Raw genomic sequence first — 16,981 nt, 5'->3', positions numbered from 1 at the left:
AGGGGAAGTCTCCACTTGGGGATATAGCTACTATCTTATTAAGGAAGTGGGTGGGGTTTATACATGTAGCAGCTGTGGAAAGGGGAGATCTCCAAGAGGAAGGTAACCCAAAGTCAAGAGGTGGAGTTTTGTAGTCCAGCCCCTGCCACCACATGGAAATTCTCCTCCACTACCAGCCTTTGGAGGTAGGTTAATATTCTCTACTTTTCACTCAAGAAGCCTCTTTCCACCATACTGTGGGATCAGCCACACCTTTATTTCCCTGGAAAGGGAATGCCCCTTGAGGTTTTCCTCTGAGACCAGGATCCACCACTGGTTAGCAGCAGGTCTTGGGGTGAGGGGTGATAGAAGTGACAAGAGCAGGGGTAGGGGGCGGAGCATGTGCATCTCATGGAGGGATACACAGTGGGACAGGACAGTGCTTACTTGCAGTCGTGCTTCTCGATTTCAAAGTGAGGGTTGAAGTTGAGGACAATCTTCTGGTTGGGTTCGGGGGCGTAAACAATCCACTCGCAGTTCTGGTGGGAGGGGTAGTCCTGGGGGTAACCGGGAGAGGTGATATAGCCAGCATCTTTGGAATTCAAACGACCTCCGCACGGTGGGTCTGAAAGAGAAATCAACAACCCAAAGAACTTCAAATATGTTACAGCTTTCTTCCCCCAACACTCCCTCCTTCTCTTCTGTACCAGTGTCTGATTAAAACTATTTTACAGACCTTTTATGGCAGTCCAGAGGACTAACCTACTTACTCATTCGGTGGAAGAGATTATTCCAGCTCATCCCTCCCCCTACCCACCCGACTACACACACACACACACACACACACACACACACACACACACACACACACACAGATGAAAGTATTCTAGAACATGGCCATAAATATTCTCAATTACATGGTCTGCGATTAAAAAAACAAGAGGACTGCAAACTCAACATGCCTCCCTGCCTTTCCTGCCTCCCCTCCTTGGCCCATCTTCCTCTCCTCATTCAACCTCCCATCTATATCTTTATCTCATAAATCCTTCATTTTATTCGGTGTCTCCCAGCCCAGCCCAGGCGGCCAGCAGTCAGGGCTCCGGGAACTGACAATGGTGGTTTTGTGGTGCCGACCCACAAGCGAGCCTGGTAACAATTACATGTGGTGCAGAGGAAGCACTCTCAGCTTTGGGCCAGAACAGGCCCTGGAGGGTGATTGCAGCCCCCTTTTTTTTTTCCTTTTTAAGAAAAAAAAAAAAAGCAAAACCCCCAAACATTTAATTCCACATATACCACAAATTTGATTTATTATTTCATTATACACCGAATGGAAAAATCTGTATTAGAGAATCTACTGGCTCCAGCCTTGGAATTTCGACAAAGGTGCTTTGTGTTGAATGAACATCTGTTTCTTCTGCGGTGTCTGCCCACTATCGCTCCTGCCTGGGTCACCACCACCAGAGTGTGCTGCTGCTTTGTCCAGTCATAACTGGCCATTGGAAGGAAGAGCTGGCTCCCTGTACCCGCAGTGCCTGGCTGGAGGCAAACAGCTTCATGTGGCCCAGGAGGGAAGGGAGCCACCTTCAAAGGCTCCAAAGGTGGGTGATGACATTTGAGGAATCTCATCTATTCGGGAGTAAAGTTCTGCAATCCCCAGCAGGGATTCTTGGGAAATAGGGAGTTTTGCTTAAATACCACAGTAGAACAGAAGCTGGGAAGGCACATGAGACATGGAAATATTGGGAAACCTCTCAGAGACCTTCCTGCGACGTGTGTGTCTCTTAGCATCAATCACGATTTAATATCACCATCTGCACGGAGCAGCATGGGCCTGTGAATTATGTATTACGACTCAGCAGCCGTCCTCCAGGATGGGTCTTTCTCCTGTGCTCACTCTTTGAGGGAACAGGTCATGCATTTTTTAACTCTACAGGTGCACTTTACTATTCCCCATGTCTGTTGGCATTACTATCTCCCAGACCTCTGCTTTAGACTACCGGCCTGACAGGCTTTACATGCATAAAAGATGGGCACGCTGCACACGGGTGGTTGGGACACAAATCCACACAAGTAGCCTTTTTGGCATCAAGCCTCCACAGCTCAAACTGTGCCGTGTTGAACTGCCCAGAATCGAATGGATTCTGGTCCATTTCCTACTGGGTGGAAAACAAAAGCAGCCATTTCCTCAGGCTGGTACACAGCACATCATCTTCTTACCTAATGACCCTGCACCCACCCCAACCATGAGGACAATGAGCTCATCCCTCCCACCCAGACCACACGAGGCCAGCCATGAGGCCCAGTTCCTCTGCAGCCAATACCCACGGGCTTTCCAGGTGCCCACACCACTCACCCATGCTGGGAACCCAGTGTCATCTAGCCAGCCCATTGAGGCCCACTGGTCCTGGCTTACGCATATGAAATAGGGCGGAGTGACCCTCTGAGAAGGCAGAGGTGTGAGGACACAGATCACCAGCTGCTCTTACTCAACTAGCAGAAGAGGGAATTTTCTACCAGGTCCAGCTCCTTTGCCAGCTGTTTTGCAGAAAACTGCAGCCCTGCCACCAACTCACCCCAAACCACACTTTTTTGCCTTGGAATTCATCAGAGGAAACCTGAGCTGAGCTCCTGTTTAGTAACTGTTATGGTTTCCACATACTCTCCACTCTCCCCACCCACAGTCTCTCCCTCCTTTCCCCATCCCTTCCTCTACTTCTCTCCAATTACTCTTGAAAGAGGAACTTCTCTCCCTCAAGTCCCCACACCCCAGGTTTAAGCTTTTAGTAACTAGACCAGGCACACAGATCAGCAATAAAGATAGGAAACTTTTTCACAGGAAAGTTTCATTTCTCATCTACAGTAGAAGCAACCATTTCTCTACTACCAAAAACAAATCAAACTATATATATCCCGTAGCTTATAGTCTGCACTGTCTGCTGTTAAACCAAAAGAAAAGGGAGTCATCCATTTCTTCTTTTCTGTCCTTTCTTTATCTGAAGAAAATCAAGGCACTTATTGAAGTATCAGAGAACTCATTAGAACGTCTGCTTCAGTCGTGTGTGGTTAACCTTTTCAATACTCACAAATTTATAAATTCACATTCTTGTTTGGCTTGCATTCACACTCAGAAACACACACATAGATATTGAACATACTTCAAGTACATATACATATCAGTAATTCACACTTTAGTCCTATACACACGTTCACACCTTCTCATAAAATATCACACATCATTTGCACAAACATATATCCACAAAGATAAATACTAGAATTTATGTTTTTATTTTTCTTGGAGAGAACAGAATTCTTGAAACTTATCAGTAAAAATTGTAAAGAAAACACAATCATTCTATATCTCCTCTTGATAACCGATCTTTCCTTTCTAGGGTTGGGGACACATCATTTCTTAAATACAAACATGTCCCAATAGAAATTAACTAGAATTTTTTCTGAAGAGCTATACCATCCATTACTTTGTAGGTCTTTATTGTGTTCCACAATGAACTTTATACATGGTTGCTGTCCTGTTTCAGAGGAGTCAAGTTAAGCCAAAGGAGAGTTGAACTCAAGGGCAAAACCCTTAAGGCCAATCTCCATATAGAGAGGGAAACTGACCCTGTTTGAGCTACTGAGCCTGTTCGGTGAGTTGACAAAAGACTTCATTCTGCAACTATTTTGTGAATACCCTTCACCTGGGGCAAATTCATCACCCAAAGAGAGATAGCAAAACCCAGGCTTGGACTGTTCAGAGTATTTTCTCCTACATCTGGGAGGGAAGCCTGCGGGATGAGCCAGGTCAGGTCTGAGAAAGGCCCAAGGCTGAAAGGAGTACACAGTGACAGCTCCAGCTGTAATTGGAAATAAAGAGACCACTAAGTTCTGCAGTCACCAAGTTCTGATTTTCCTCCTATAATGATTCCGTAGGTGTTTTTTTTTGAAATGTAAAGTATCAGATTGCTTTAAACTCTTTCTGTCTGCTCTTTTTCTCCTTCTTAAGTATTGTTGTTTCACTGGTAGCCTAAGTACCATCTGCTGCTGCCTAGGGGTAACATAGCCCTGGAAAGGCAAAGGGATGTTGTATCCCTTCACTTAGGAACTCACCTCCCTGCAGAATCCAATCACTTTCCTTGTGGATATTTAATTTTTAAGAAGTATTAAGAATGGGAAAAGAAGATCTTTTCAAAATCTGGTCTGCCTTCTAGAAAAATTTAGTTGGCATTGTTTTAAAGGAACACTGTATAACCTGAACTTGACAATAATATTTGCTAAATACTGAAGCCTGACTCTAGTGAGAACTTTCTAAATCATCCGATTACTATGGCTTACTTTACGACAGCTTGGTAAAAGACCAATCAGATCCCTCACTTTAGTTGAACTGAAGGAGAAAGTCCTTGGCAAAACCAGGGAAACTTGGCCATTGGCTGGATGTGGGATTAGAGGGCCCAGTTGTTGTAAAAGGAGAGTCTGGGGTAATGGGACTGGGTTACCAGGAGAGGGAGGGATCGACACTGGCAGAAAGATGGGAGATGGCACCCGGCTCTTAACTCACTCAATTTGACCTTTCTGGGGCTCAGCTTCACAAACTGTAATTCAATGAATGGACTGAATTAGGTGTGTAGCTTTCAAATTTATTTGTTTTTTTGAAGTACTTTTTTTTTTTTTTTCTTCCCGAACAAAACTCTACCTAGACCTCTAATGTACAAAGAAAATAAAAGGGACCTCTTCTTGGATGCTGGGAAGGAGGTAGCCAGAAGCAGTGTAGTATCCAGGCCGCCTAGTTCCTGCCCTCAGCTCAGAAGGGCTGCTCTGCAAGCCCACTGGGGCTTCCTGGAACATGGTTTGAAACCCCCTAAATGGGGCCTCTCGATTCCCTGTTACTTTAAAATGCTATGAAAAGAGAAAGAGCAGATGACTAGGAGACATGTACTTCCTATGTATACCTGAGGGCACTTACAGGAGAAAAGCAATCGGTCTCATTTCCTCTGAAAATAATACACTTTATTTACTTTATAATTTATTTCTTATCCACAGCATAATCCCACCTTGTCCCTATTTCTACAGCATTGTTTTCATTTAATTATTGGTAGCAAGGCAAAGAAGAAACTCTTTCTTCTACTTAAAAAGAAAGGAGGTTGTCACTTTGCCACTTACTCCACCAGGAAGTGTATTAGAAATAGCATTGGAGCAGGATCTAAAAGCCTAGTAATCAAGTCTAGTCCCACCACTAGCAAGCTGTGTGACCTTGGGTAAGTTAGTAGACAACTCTGAGCCTTTGTTTTCTCATCTATAGAATGAGAGGGGTGATTCTAAATGTCAGTTCCAGTGCTAAAATCCAAAGCCCATATAATGAGGTGGGGAAAAGATCCTATAACCCATAGATTGAGCCAAAAATTCAAAAGATTCTCTACCCTCCTAGACAATAAGACATTTATTCAAGGTGCTACCGCTGTTCTATCTGCTTGCTAAGCCTGAAACAAAACTCCAGGATTCTTCAGAAAACACGTCTGTCCTGCATTATGAGGAGTTCAAATGTCTCCTTTAATCACGTCAGGTCTACTGACACGAGTTTCTTTTTGTAACTGAGTCTGTGGCTGCATATTTATAAATATTATGGATACACAGTTCTGTGTGTGAGCATGTCAACAACAGTGATGCATGAAAAGAAAAACCAAAAGCAGTTTCTTCAAATCCCTCACCCAGATCATCTAAGTCATTGGCTCAGGGTTTTAACCAAATTTTGCTCACCAACCTGGGATAAGCTGCGTTTTAAGAATTATTTCTGTGAGCTGAGGCTGGATTTTGTTTTATTCAAAGCAACTTCAGCCTGTCACAAGACAGTCTCATAAAATCTGTATCTTGGCTTAAGCTGGGAAGAAATGAGCCAATCCATCAGCCCAGGAATGTGGCTGTTTGACCACTTCCTAAGGCAACTGGGAAGGGATGCAATCTACTCAATTTATGGAGACTGGTGGCAGTGAATGATGCATCCTGAAGGCACAGCAAATGGAAATCTTTCTGAACTTTTGCAGTGATAAAGTTCAAAATCTGAATAAAAGGGCCATCTAGGAGGGAAGGAGAGAGGGAAGCAGAGAGCAGGAGAGGAAGCCAGCATATGAGTTTGGAAATGAATAAAGAATGAAGCAAATTTCCCTCTCTTAAAACACCTCCAATGAATTCACTTAGGAGAGAACTGGAAATTGGGTATGGAAATGGGGCCTTTTGAACATCTCTCCCCTCAATCTAGATTCTAAAAATGAAGCCTCATTTCATCGGTGAAATGTAAGTTTGATGCGATTACCTCTCCTGACCTCGAGTCATGCCACCTGTGGTAACCTTGTTATTTGTCATCTTATATCATAAACAAATGCAATTCCAATAGGGCAGCTGATATAATGTCATTAGTTTATATTTATGTCCGCTCTTTTCCAGCCCTCATTGCAAATGCAATTTTGATGCCATTGATGGGAGATCTGGGATTACAATTCCTGACCATTTTAGCAGACATTTGGGGAAGGAAACAGAAGAATAATTTTGAGGTCTCTCCAAAAACCAAAGGAGGAAAAAAAGGCAATATAATATTTTCTTCATTTATTTTGATTAACTGAAGCTTATGTTGAAACATCAATGGCTCCCCATTGGTTAGCAAGTGAAACCCAAACCTCTTTGCCTAGCAATTTGGGCCTTGAATTGAGCCCAAGCTATTATTTCTAATCTTATTTGCAATTATTTCCCACCATACATTCTAAACTGCAGCTTCTGAGTGTTCCCCAAACAAACCCAGCATCCATTTCTCCACTCACACCTTCCCCTGCCCCTGGTATGCCCTTCCCTGCTCTAAATCCTGCCTACCCTCTCGCTCCAGGCTGCCTCTGCCCTTTCTCTTCTCCCATACTGGGAGTGATCTTTCTCCTCTGTGCATCTGAGAGGCTCTTTAGCATCTTCTGAGATGTGTGAGAGTTCCAGAGGGCCTCATCCATTCTACTGAGCCACCAGCAGCTTGAAGTCATGACTCCTTGCTGACCCATCTGTGGCAGGCCTCACAGGATCAAAGCAGAGCCTTTCCCAAAAGTCACACTCATCGAGATTTGTTGAATTAATCAATTAAGAAGTGACCAAAGGAACATCAAAAGTCTCACTAGATAGGACAGACTCTGAGAGTTCTATCAGAAATTATTCTGCAGTCACAACTACTGCTCTTCTTTCTCCACACCCCACTCTTATTAAGTGCAAATGTTTCTTAGTGGTGAATTGAGAGTTTGAATAACTTGTCTGAAATAATAATAACTAGTCACAAGTAGGTCAAGGTAGAGTTAATGTGAACTATGTCTCCTAGAACACCCTAATGCAGACAATACTGATAAAGTTCAAAGCACATTCTTATTTTATTTTATTTTATTTTATTTTTGAGATGGAATCTCACTCTGTCGCCTAGGCTAGAGTGCAGTGGCACAATCTCGGCTCCCTGCAACCTCTGCCTCCTGGGTTCAAGCGATTGTCCCGCCTTAGCCTCCCAAGTAGCTGGGATTACAGGTGCCCACTGCCATACCCAGCTATTGTGTGTGTGTGTGTGTGTGTGTGTGTGTGTGTGTGTGCGTGTATTTTTAGTGGAGATGGGGTCTTGCCATGTTGGCCAGGTTGGTCTCGAACCTCTGACCTCAGGTGATCTGCCCACCTCATCCTCCCCAAGTGCTGGGATTATAGGCATGAGCCACCATGCTCGGCCATTTTAATTTTAATACTAGTAAAATTAATTTATCTCAGGGGTTTTGTCCCCTTCACTCCAACTTCCACACTTCCAAAGGCAACTTTAAATATTGGTTATCTGTACCACCAGGAAGATGCTGACTATTACTTCATCACTAAGCCATTTGTTGGTATTGGATTTTCTTGTGCTTGGTTTCAACCCACCTCTCTCTACTCAACCCCTCCTCATTTTCCTTTCTCTAGCCCCTAAAATGCCTTTGGGGGCACATCTGTTTTATTTTTTCCCCTTTATCCGAACAATTATTATTAGCATTCAGTCCAGTAATTTGCAATTCCCATTATCTTCTCTGCGGAAAGACTCTCCAGAACCTGGTCACTGGTAATCACAGGATTTGTGGAGGTGGGAGCAGGGTACCACGGCCACGTGCACTCAGCTGGCTGGCAGTCTTGTGCACTCTGTGCTGCTGAGAGCTTCTCTTTTGTTACTCCCAGCCCCTCCTTCTTTTCTGGATTAGATCATGACTCCTTTATGAAGACCCAGAGGGAAATGGGATTATTAAGGGTCTTGCTGGGTAAAAGCTATTTTGTCTTTATGATGACTTTTTTGAGTTCAGCTGCTGAAGAGCCTTAGTTCCAGAGCAGAAGTTATTACACATTCAGGAGAGCGCCTTAAACACAGTGTTCCCTGCTGAGCACACTCTCAGTGGTGAAGGATGGAAGGGGAGGAAAAGGAAAGGAAACGAGAGAGAGATTAAAAAGAAAATAGGAGGTAAGAATACTGAACACCGAGGAAGAAGGAGGAAAAAAATGCAAGGGAGACATAAATCCAAGATAAGAACCCAGCAGAGAATATTCTCTGAAGAAGAGCGTGGCGAGAGATAATATGGTGCTTACAAAACACAGAGGTTTGGTGGTGGAAGAACTGAGAATAAGAATTATTTTAAAAATATCATAAAAATAAACTTACACAGCAATGGTTATAGCGTGCTTGCAATGATCACGAGATTCCATTAACCCCACTGAAACAGTTTTAAAGATTCAGTGACTTCAGAATAGGCTTTATATGTGCCAAACAGTATTCTACATAATCTGACATAGCGTAACAACCCTATGAAGTAGGTAATGTTACCAAACACATTTACAGACAAGGAAACTGAGGCACAGAGACTAAGTATCTGATCACACAGGGTACTTGGATCACAGAGCCAGCAAATGGCTGAGCTAGATTCTAAACCTAGGCAGTCTAGTTCCCATGTTTCAGAAGCTGGGAAGGCCAGGGATGGTCCCCCCAAAACTTCTCAGTGGCACACCTACTTAGTAGCATTTAGGGAAAGACAAACATTTTGCCTGTTTGAAAACCCCCTTTTCTCTGCCTGTGCCAGTACTCTGCCTGTGTGAACAACCAGAGATGTGTTTGAGGCTGGGGTGTGAGTGGGCTGGAAGCACTTAACACCTTCTCCACTCCCTGTACACACAGGCACTCAGCTCCTTGTCATCCTGGCCCTCTTTCCTGTGTTCTGGAAACCCCAGGCATGGGGCCGGGGAGGAGGGATTGAGGAAGTGAGGGGGTGATGGATGGGACGTTCAGGTCTGAAACCATGTATCACAACGTCAAAGGGTTGTTTTTGTTTTGTGGGTTTTTTTTTTTTTTTTTTTTTCGCCAACTCCTATTTCTCTCTTTTCTTCTCAATCCTACTCTTCTCTATCCTAAATGCCACATTGTTATTGTTCTACTGGATAGGAGCAGCATTTTCAGAAATGGGGGATTTATTTTTATAGCACAGCTGGTCTGCCAAAGGTCACATAATTTGGCAATGTTCCCAGTGGTTAAAAATTAATTTCTCCTTATTAATACAACCAAGGTCCCAGAGGATCGGAGCTCAGCCTTATCTAAACTTGACAGCTTCCTAAACCTTTAGAAGATGCTTTCTCCTGGAGGGCCAGCCATGATACAAGGCCACTGTGTCCTGGAATCCAACTCCACTGAATCCTGTTAGGCAATGAAACCATTAAGCCTTTGGCCATTTCTCATCAAGGCAGATAAAGCTTTGAAAAATACTCTAGGATCTCCAGGACAAACTTCTGCAGCATCTTCCAGAAATGGGTTAATTAAAAAACAAAAACCAGCAAATAGGCAAGTCCTTACCTTAAAGGAACAGTACAAAGACTAACTTCTGGTGATCAATACACTTATCTGCCACTCGAGGAAGGTACCTCAAAGATTATCCAGTTGCAAATGATGGTCAGATAATAAAATATCTCAAACATGTAAATAATACTACAAGCCATTGCCCAGATGTCATTTTTCAAGTCCTTTCTTGTCAGTTCAAAAAATTAAAAAGGCATTCTGCTCTTGCTCTATCTTTTAAAACAGGAAGATCTCAACTCAAGTTCCTAAAGTCTTTCCAAACTGGACCTTTGGGGAATATACTTGGAAACCTCCTTACCTGGCTCTTGAATTCTGTCAACTCAGAATTGTCTTACACTCAGGTCACCCTGAGTCAGTTCATTTTCTTAATTGCTTTAAGGAAGACTTGAGTGAAATGAAAAACACCAGGGTCCACAGAATCATCTGGTCCCTGGTGTCTGTCCCCATTGACCCCAGACCCCTCCCTCACTGTTATTTGTATTCGTGCCTCACTGCATATGAATTGGCATTTGGACTCCTAGCTTTTTCTGTGCCTGGAAGATAGAAACTGGCCTTTCTGCTGCAGAATGTGGACTTGATACATTCAACAGCAGGGGATCAGGGCCATTTGGTAGACAGCGGGAGTCCTGCCTGGGTAGCCTGGGTTCCAGTCATTGCAGCCTTCCAATCTTTAATTTTGCCAGTTGAGTGCTCCGTGGCTTAATGTCTGAGAGCTCTATGGGATGACATAAAACTCCAAACCTGATGTGCTGCTCGCACATTCACAATCCTACCAGGCACCGCTTGGATGAGTAGGGGCCTGCCCGGAGCCCTTTGGGGAGTGCTCCTCTTGCCACTGTCTTGCACTGTGTGCTCTGCTGGCAACTGGCCACAGTTTCCCTACCTCCAGGAGCTGATCATGGGGAAAATGTTTACTGGGCACCCATGTGATGTGGGCATGAGACCAATCCCTAGAGCCTAGAGCAGGCCGCCTGCGTAAAATCTAGGAGTTTATAGTTTACTTGCAAATTATGCTCGCCCATGGCCATCCCACATTTTGGGGAGACAGGCTAAAAGAAACACTTCAAACCCTTATCCGGCGCCTAGACCGTCATTGCTTCTCTTTCAGGATTCGTTTGAACCCAGACCTGTCTCCCACAGCCAATTTACACCTCTTATCTGATCATCCAGTCCAGACGGAAGGGTGAATTGACCGAGAATCTGAGTGTGTCCCTGGCAGTGGCATTAAAACCCAAGCATAGATCAAAGCTCTCCAGACGAGGAGGGGAGGGGTAGATGGTTATGGGGTCTGGGTTCTTTTGGCCCCAAGCGATGTGTCCCGGAGGTGGGGACATTAGGGCTGGGAGTTGCTACCATTTGAAGAAACCCATTGTCAGGACTTGAATGATTTCCTGAGCAAAACCCAGTCCCCCGCAGATCATGATTAACTCTAGCAAAGGGACGTTCCTAGCGGGCGCTGATAGGGAATGGCTAGCGCCAGGGGGCTCTCCTCTCTGTCTGAAACCGAAAGGAAAGGAGGTGGAGGGAGGGGAGTCGAGCAGGGAGCACACGCCAATAGACCTGAGCGTGGATCTCCTACCCTTCAGAAGAAATTCAGCCAGAGCCGCAGAAGCCGCAATGCATATGGGCTAGATCCCCTAAAACTTGGTCTGGAAAGCTGATTCCCGACGTTCCCCAACCTAGATGATTCCCAGAGGGGCGAGAAGTCCATTCCAAATCCCTCCCCCACCTCCAAACACTAGGGCTACCGGCGCCCCCCACCCAGCCGCTGGACGCCTGCGACCCGGTGGGAAAGACCGGGTGGGAAAGACCCACGGCGCAGCCAGCCCGAGGCGAAGGGCGGGGGCAGCCGTTTAATCACAGCGTGCCTCGCCTCCATTAACTCGTGTTGATATTAAAAAGAAATCAATCAGTGAAAATGAAGCATCGGCCATGAATATTTCTTTCTCTCACGTGGAAAAGCAAAGAGCGAGGCGGCTGGGGAGGAGAGGCGGGAACTCGCTGGCTACTGCAGGCAGAGGCTTCTCCGGAGACCAGAGCTGCAGCCGAGACCTAACTTTCCGGTCTTGGGCAGCTTTGAGGAAATGCCGCAGGTTTTCCCCTGGGGGTGTCCTTAGGAGGAGGAGGAGGGCACAAGCATGGAGTAGTTGGAGGCGGCCAACTTCGCGGAGGCTTCAGCCTCGGTTTTGCTTTCGCTGAGAATATTTTTGCTTAATAGAATGTTTATGGATCGCTGGGCTCTGTTTCTGCTGCGTAGCCCAAACAAATCGATGCGGCGTTAGAGACGGCGCTTGGGGGGCGGGGGGCAGGGAGGAGGAGGGAGGTCTAGGAGGAGAGCTGAGGGGCTATCACGTCCCCACCACGTGGATGGCCGCGCGCCGCGTGCTCTTCACCTGTTCCTGCGCACCGGCGGGCGCTGGGCATGCTGCGCTGCTACAGGCTGTGCAAGTTGTGCGCATTCCTGCGGCTCAAGCTGGCTCCTTCCCGCCTCTCTCCGCCCTCCTCTCCGAAATCCCACCCCACTTTCCTATCACCCAGTTGGGCCAGTGCTTGGATTCCCAAGCCAGCCGGCCTCGGCCTCTCGCCACTCAAAGCCGGCTCTCTAGGGGTCGCGGTGAGCCTGCCGCGCGAAGAGGAGCGCAGGGGACTGGCGGGGGACTGGCGGGGACGCCTGGGGCAGGGAGGCAGACAGGCTAGCAGCTGCACTGCGGTCTGGCGAGGCGGAGGCGGCGCAGTGAGGAGAGGGGCAGCCTGGTGCGCGTCGCCCATGCGGCCTCTCAGCCACGCGCAGCCCAAGGTGCCGCGCGCCTTGACCGCCGTGTTATTTTGCTCAACTGCTCCCCCGCGCGCACCTTCTGCCCCATCTTGCTCCTTCCCAGAATTGGTTCTCGTCGCCGGCGGCGGCGGCTGAACCAGGCCCCCTGTCCCGGCAGGCACACACCGGGTGAGTCAGAGGTGTAGCTCGGCCTCGCCCTGGCCACCCGCTGCCGGCTCCCCGGGTGCCAGTCCGTTGCTCCGCCTGAAAGCCAGAGCAGCTCACGGCTTGAGATCGCATTTTGGGGAGCTGGAGGTCCCCGGCAGGTCCCAGCTTCGAATCCCACCCTGAGATCCCACCCCGAGTCCGAGGTTGCCCCGAACTCCGCGCCTCTGGGCTTCTCTGGAAGTGACGCAGCACTGCCGGGGGTTGGGATGGGAGAGGGTTCTGCAGTGAGCGCGGGAGGCAGGTGGCAGAGCGGGAGTGGGTCCAAGTGGGTGGCGCGCACACACGTACACACACTCCAAGCAGCGCTCGGGGACAGATGTGCGAACATCTGGGGTAGGAGATGGCCCCTGAGTCTTCACGACCCCTCCCGCTCCGCACAGCACACGGAACCTGAAGTTGCATGTGTGTGCGCGCCGGTGTGAGTGCCAGTGTGTGCGCGCTCGCGCGCTGGGGCCTACCGGAGTCCGTGTCTGAATACATAATATACTGTGGGCATCCTCATGGCGCGCGCGCGTGTGCACACACACACACACACACACTGCGAATCACACAAACATACATAATTTACGCCGCATCCAGGTCTGTGAGAGGTAATTTATTTCCGCTTCAAGCTGGGAATTTAGAAATAAGGCAAGAAGGAATGGGGGAGGCCCAGAAAATCTCCCCAAGTGGGACCCCCCACCCATCCCTTTGAAAGGATTTGCAGCTGCCCTGAAGACCACTTATGGCAAAGAAAGAGCTGCAAACCTGCGGATCTGGATGGCAAAGGCATTTCTGAATTTTCTTCCCCCTTCAAATAAATGCCCAAGCTTAAAGTGGTGTGTGTGCTGGATGGGGGGCGTGGGGAGAAGGAAGGGTGACAGTACCAGATGCAAAGCTAGGACCCACTAGCTGATGTTCTGGGGGATGCCCAGGAGGCTGCAGAGTTAGCCCTGCCACTGCCGCCATCACCTTGCAAGTGCCTTGGATGAGGACACTTCGGGAAGGCTTTTTCACCTTTCTTTCACCCATTTCCTCCATAGATGGTTTCTCCATCTCCAATCACCTGTAGCAGCTGCTAAGAGTTTTGTTGTCAGATTCCAGACACTGTTCTCAGTGAGGTAGAGAGGCTCACTCTAGAGAGTGGTCCCAGGAAGGAAGCACAAACCCCACTGCATTCCCCATGGATTCCCCTTTCCAGAGCATACCCCTTGCCGCTCCCCACAAATGCAGTCCCCAGACTGTTCTGGGCCTCGAAGTGCTTATCTCCACAGCAGACTGTCCATACACCCTTTTTGGCAGTGGTTGAGAACAAATTCCACTCAAAAGTTTCTAACCACGAGTGAGAGACTTTTGAGGGCCTGCAATTTGTTTTAGCTAATAAGAATTTCTAAAAGAACATATGATTTACTTTCCCAGACGACACATGGATGAAGAGAGAAGAGACCAACTGTCTTGGTTGCCAGCAGTGCCCAACCCCAAGCCCCTATCTCAGCCACAAGCCAACTTGCTCCACCAGCCTGAGCCCTATGATTCTGAGGCATAACCAGCCATTCTCCAAAGAATCTACAGCATTTAAAAACCAAAACTAAACTCTTGTCTTTCCCAAGCCCTTCAGTTAACATTGCTTAATGTAGCTAAGTGGAGGGAATGCAAATGATTTATATTTCACTGGCTAGTTGGAGAAACTCAAGGGAGATGTGTTCTGCTTCAAGACAGGGAAAAAAAATTCCCAAAAACTGTAATGCAAAGGCTTTGTAGTATTTTTAAACCTTTGATTCAGTCCATATGTGACATCTGAACACCGCCAAATTCTGTTTCAAAACACACACACACACACACACACTCCTAGCAGGAGAGAAAAGTTGGGTTTTAGCAACAGTGGTGGTGTAGGAAGGGCCGGCTGGGATCTCTCTTTAAATTATTGAGTACTGAGGCAGCCTCCTTCTGTGCCTTTCTGCGTGGCCTTCCTGCTTTAGCGGTCGCTTTTAAAGGGGAAACCATGTTGCAATAAATAGAAAAAACTTTCAGTGGCTTACCTGGTTGGCCTCTCACTTGGTGTCTTGAAAAGTAGAGGGCTAAGAAAACCCAGGTGAGAGGAGACATATCCATTTTGGAGAAGGTGGCTCTCTCCAGAGCTGGGTTCGTAGGTTTCTTGTTTAAATCTTTGTGTTTTTCTCTCTCTTATTTTCTTCCGTACAACGTCTTATGCAGAGGTTTCTAATGGTCAGTGTTTCCCTCCTGAGTCCTGGTGGCTTGTCTTCACCTTTATTCTTGCTGGAATTTCCACCTCACCAGGAGGAGAGTAGCTCCTGAAATCAGCAAGGAGGGAACAAGCTGGGAAGAGGACGCGGTTTTCCTCTCAAAAACAAAACGCATATATGTTCTCTCCAGTTCCTCAAAGTGTCATTTCCTTTATCCTACAATATCACGAGTATTTCCCGAAAGCCAAGCGTAACAATAATGATAACAATAATAATTAAAGCCAAGACTTGCCTTGGGCATCACACGGCCCCCAGGCAGCTGTGTGATCTCAGAGGCGTAAATTGACACACATCCCGCGGCACCCTTGACGGACACGCGGGCGGAGGCAGCAGCCGCCGGACAGCCGGAGTGGAAGGCGGCCGCCCTGCTCTTGTCCTCGCCGGGTTCCCCCGGCGGGAGCCTCCACCAACGGCTACACCCGCTTGGCCAGCCTCTCGAGGGGAGTCTGAGGAAGGAAGCTGCTGCTGCTGTTGCTGCTGGTGGTGCGGCGGCTGGGATCGCCTGGGAGTGAGCGAGCCCCTCTCCGAGTTCGCTGGCGCCCGCCCTCACCTCCACCTCGCCCAGTGTCTGCGCGGCTGAGGATGTGCTGGGGGCCGGCTGCAGGCTGGTGCCTCGCTCGCGATCTCTGCCTCCCCTCCGGCTCCCCACTGCCTTTTCAGGCCGAGCAGCATGTGGATGTCAGAGCCGCGGCAGAGCTATCCGATTACGCGCCGGCTCAGGGCCCGCCCCTTCTGTGTTCCTGATTAAAGAGGCAGCCGCGGAGACGCGCGGCGCAGAGCCGAGTGCCGCGGCACCCACCTCGGGCGGGGCGGCGGCAGCTTCTCCCGGGCCGCCGCAGGATCGAAGTTAAGGCGGCGCCTAGCCCACAGCCCCTCGCCCGCCCCGCATCTCCCCCTCGCCCCCGCGCACCTCCGCGCCGGGCCTCCAGTGCGTAACGCCCTGGGGAAGAAGCGCCCCCGGGCACCTCCAGGGCGCGCTGCCCTTGGCCGTGTCGCCCCCACCCGAGGGAGACCCCGGGGGAAGGGGGGAAAAGGCTTGTTCCCCCTGAATTCCACGACTCCGATGCCACACACGCAGAAGCCAACACAATGCCACGCGCAATGGCGTTACAAGAGGAGTTGGGTGGCGTACGGTGTTGGGGGTAGCAAGCCGGTCGGCAGCTCAGCCATGCGTTCGAACAGGCAGCGGTGCGTGGCGGCGACACACACCGTCAGCCCGGGCTGAATAAAACCCCAAACACTCGCTGCGTTTACTACTCAGATCCTTTGTTATGTCCCAAACATGCTCTGCTCCTCTCTGGGTTAGGATTTCGTTATCCTTGAGCCTTTAACTTGTAACTATCCTAAAAAGAGGAAAGACTTTCTTCAGCAAAGGATTTCTTCAGGTAATTAAATTGAATTTCCTCAAGTCCCCCCGAAAAAGTATGGGTGCTTGAAGGCTTCTCATCCAAATGCTACTGTAACTACGTCTATTCACATTTTCCCCCATAGAAACGTGGTCACAAAGCCCAGAGAAAGAAAACAGCATTATGCCAACTATTTTTAAATGGAGGCGTGAAAACTGTTTAGAGGGAACTGCAAGCTAACAGTTGGGGAAACACTTGTATCTTTGTTTCTGAGGATGGCTTTGTGGATTCCAAACTGTCTTGCTTCACCAGACACCTATTACTACATTATCATAAAGACTCCCACAGAAACTGCCTAAATTACACCCTGCACATGTACACCTTTTCTGCCACAAAAGAGGTATATGAAAAATAAGAACATTCAGAAAACTGTTTACAGATTAAGATTTTTTTTTAATTAAGAAAGTAAAATTTTCTGTAGATTAAGAAAAATACAGTTTCGGTGACAAGAAACACACACCTGACTGTCCCATTTTCTTCTTGGCTTGCACTTGTGGATTCTTCTGGGTGGTTT

General features: G+C 47.9%; 1 protein-coding gene across 2 annotated transcripts in view; it reads right to left on the bottom strand.

Annotated features, from left to right (window-relative positions):
* The window catches only part of NRP2 (neuropilin 2), a 97,138-nt gene extending 81,449 nt beyond the window's left edge, over nucleotides 1-15,689 (bottom strand). For both annotated transcript variants that reach the window (XM_023219362.2, XM_023219372.2), the window contains exons 1-2: nucleotides 14,837-15,689; nucleotides 427-604 (exon numbers count right to left, since the gene is read on the bottom strand). In XM_023219362.2, coding sequence (XP_023075130.1) covers nucleotides 427-604; nucleotides 14,837-14,909 — 251 coding nt within the window. In that variant the 5' untranslated portion in view covers nucleotides 14,910-15,689. The remainder of the gene's footprint in view (nucleotides 1-426; nucleotides 605-14,836) is intronic.
* Nucleotides 15,690-16,981: the final 1,292 nt, after the last annotated feature.

The sequence above is a fragment of the Piliocolobus tephrosceles genome, chromosome 11, assembly GCF_002776525.5.
Source record: "Piliocolobus tephrosceles isolate RC106 chromosome 11, ASM277652v3, whole genome shotgun sequence".
In the NCBI taxonomy this organism is placed as follows: Eukaryota; Metazoa; Chordata; class Mammalia; order Primates; family Cercopithecidae; genus Piliocolobus; species Piliocolobus tephrosceles.
Note: the sequence above shows the minus strand (reverse complement) of the source record. Positions and strands in the feature narration are given on the sequence as shown.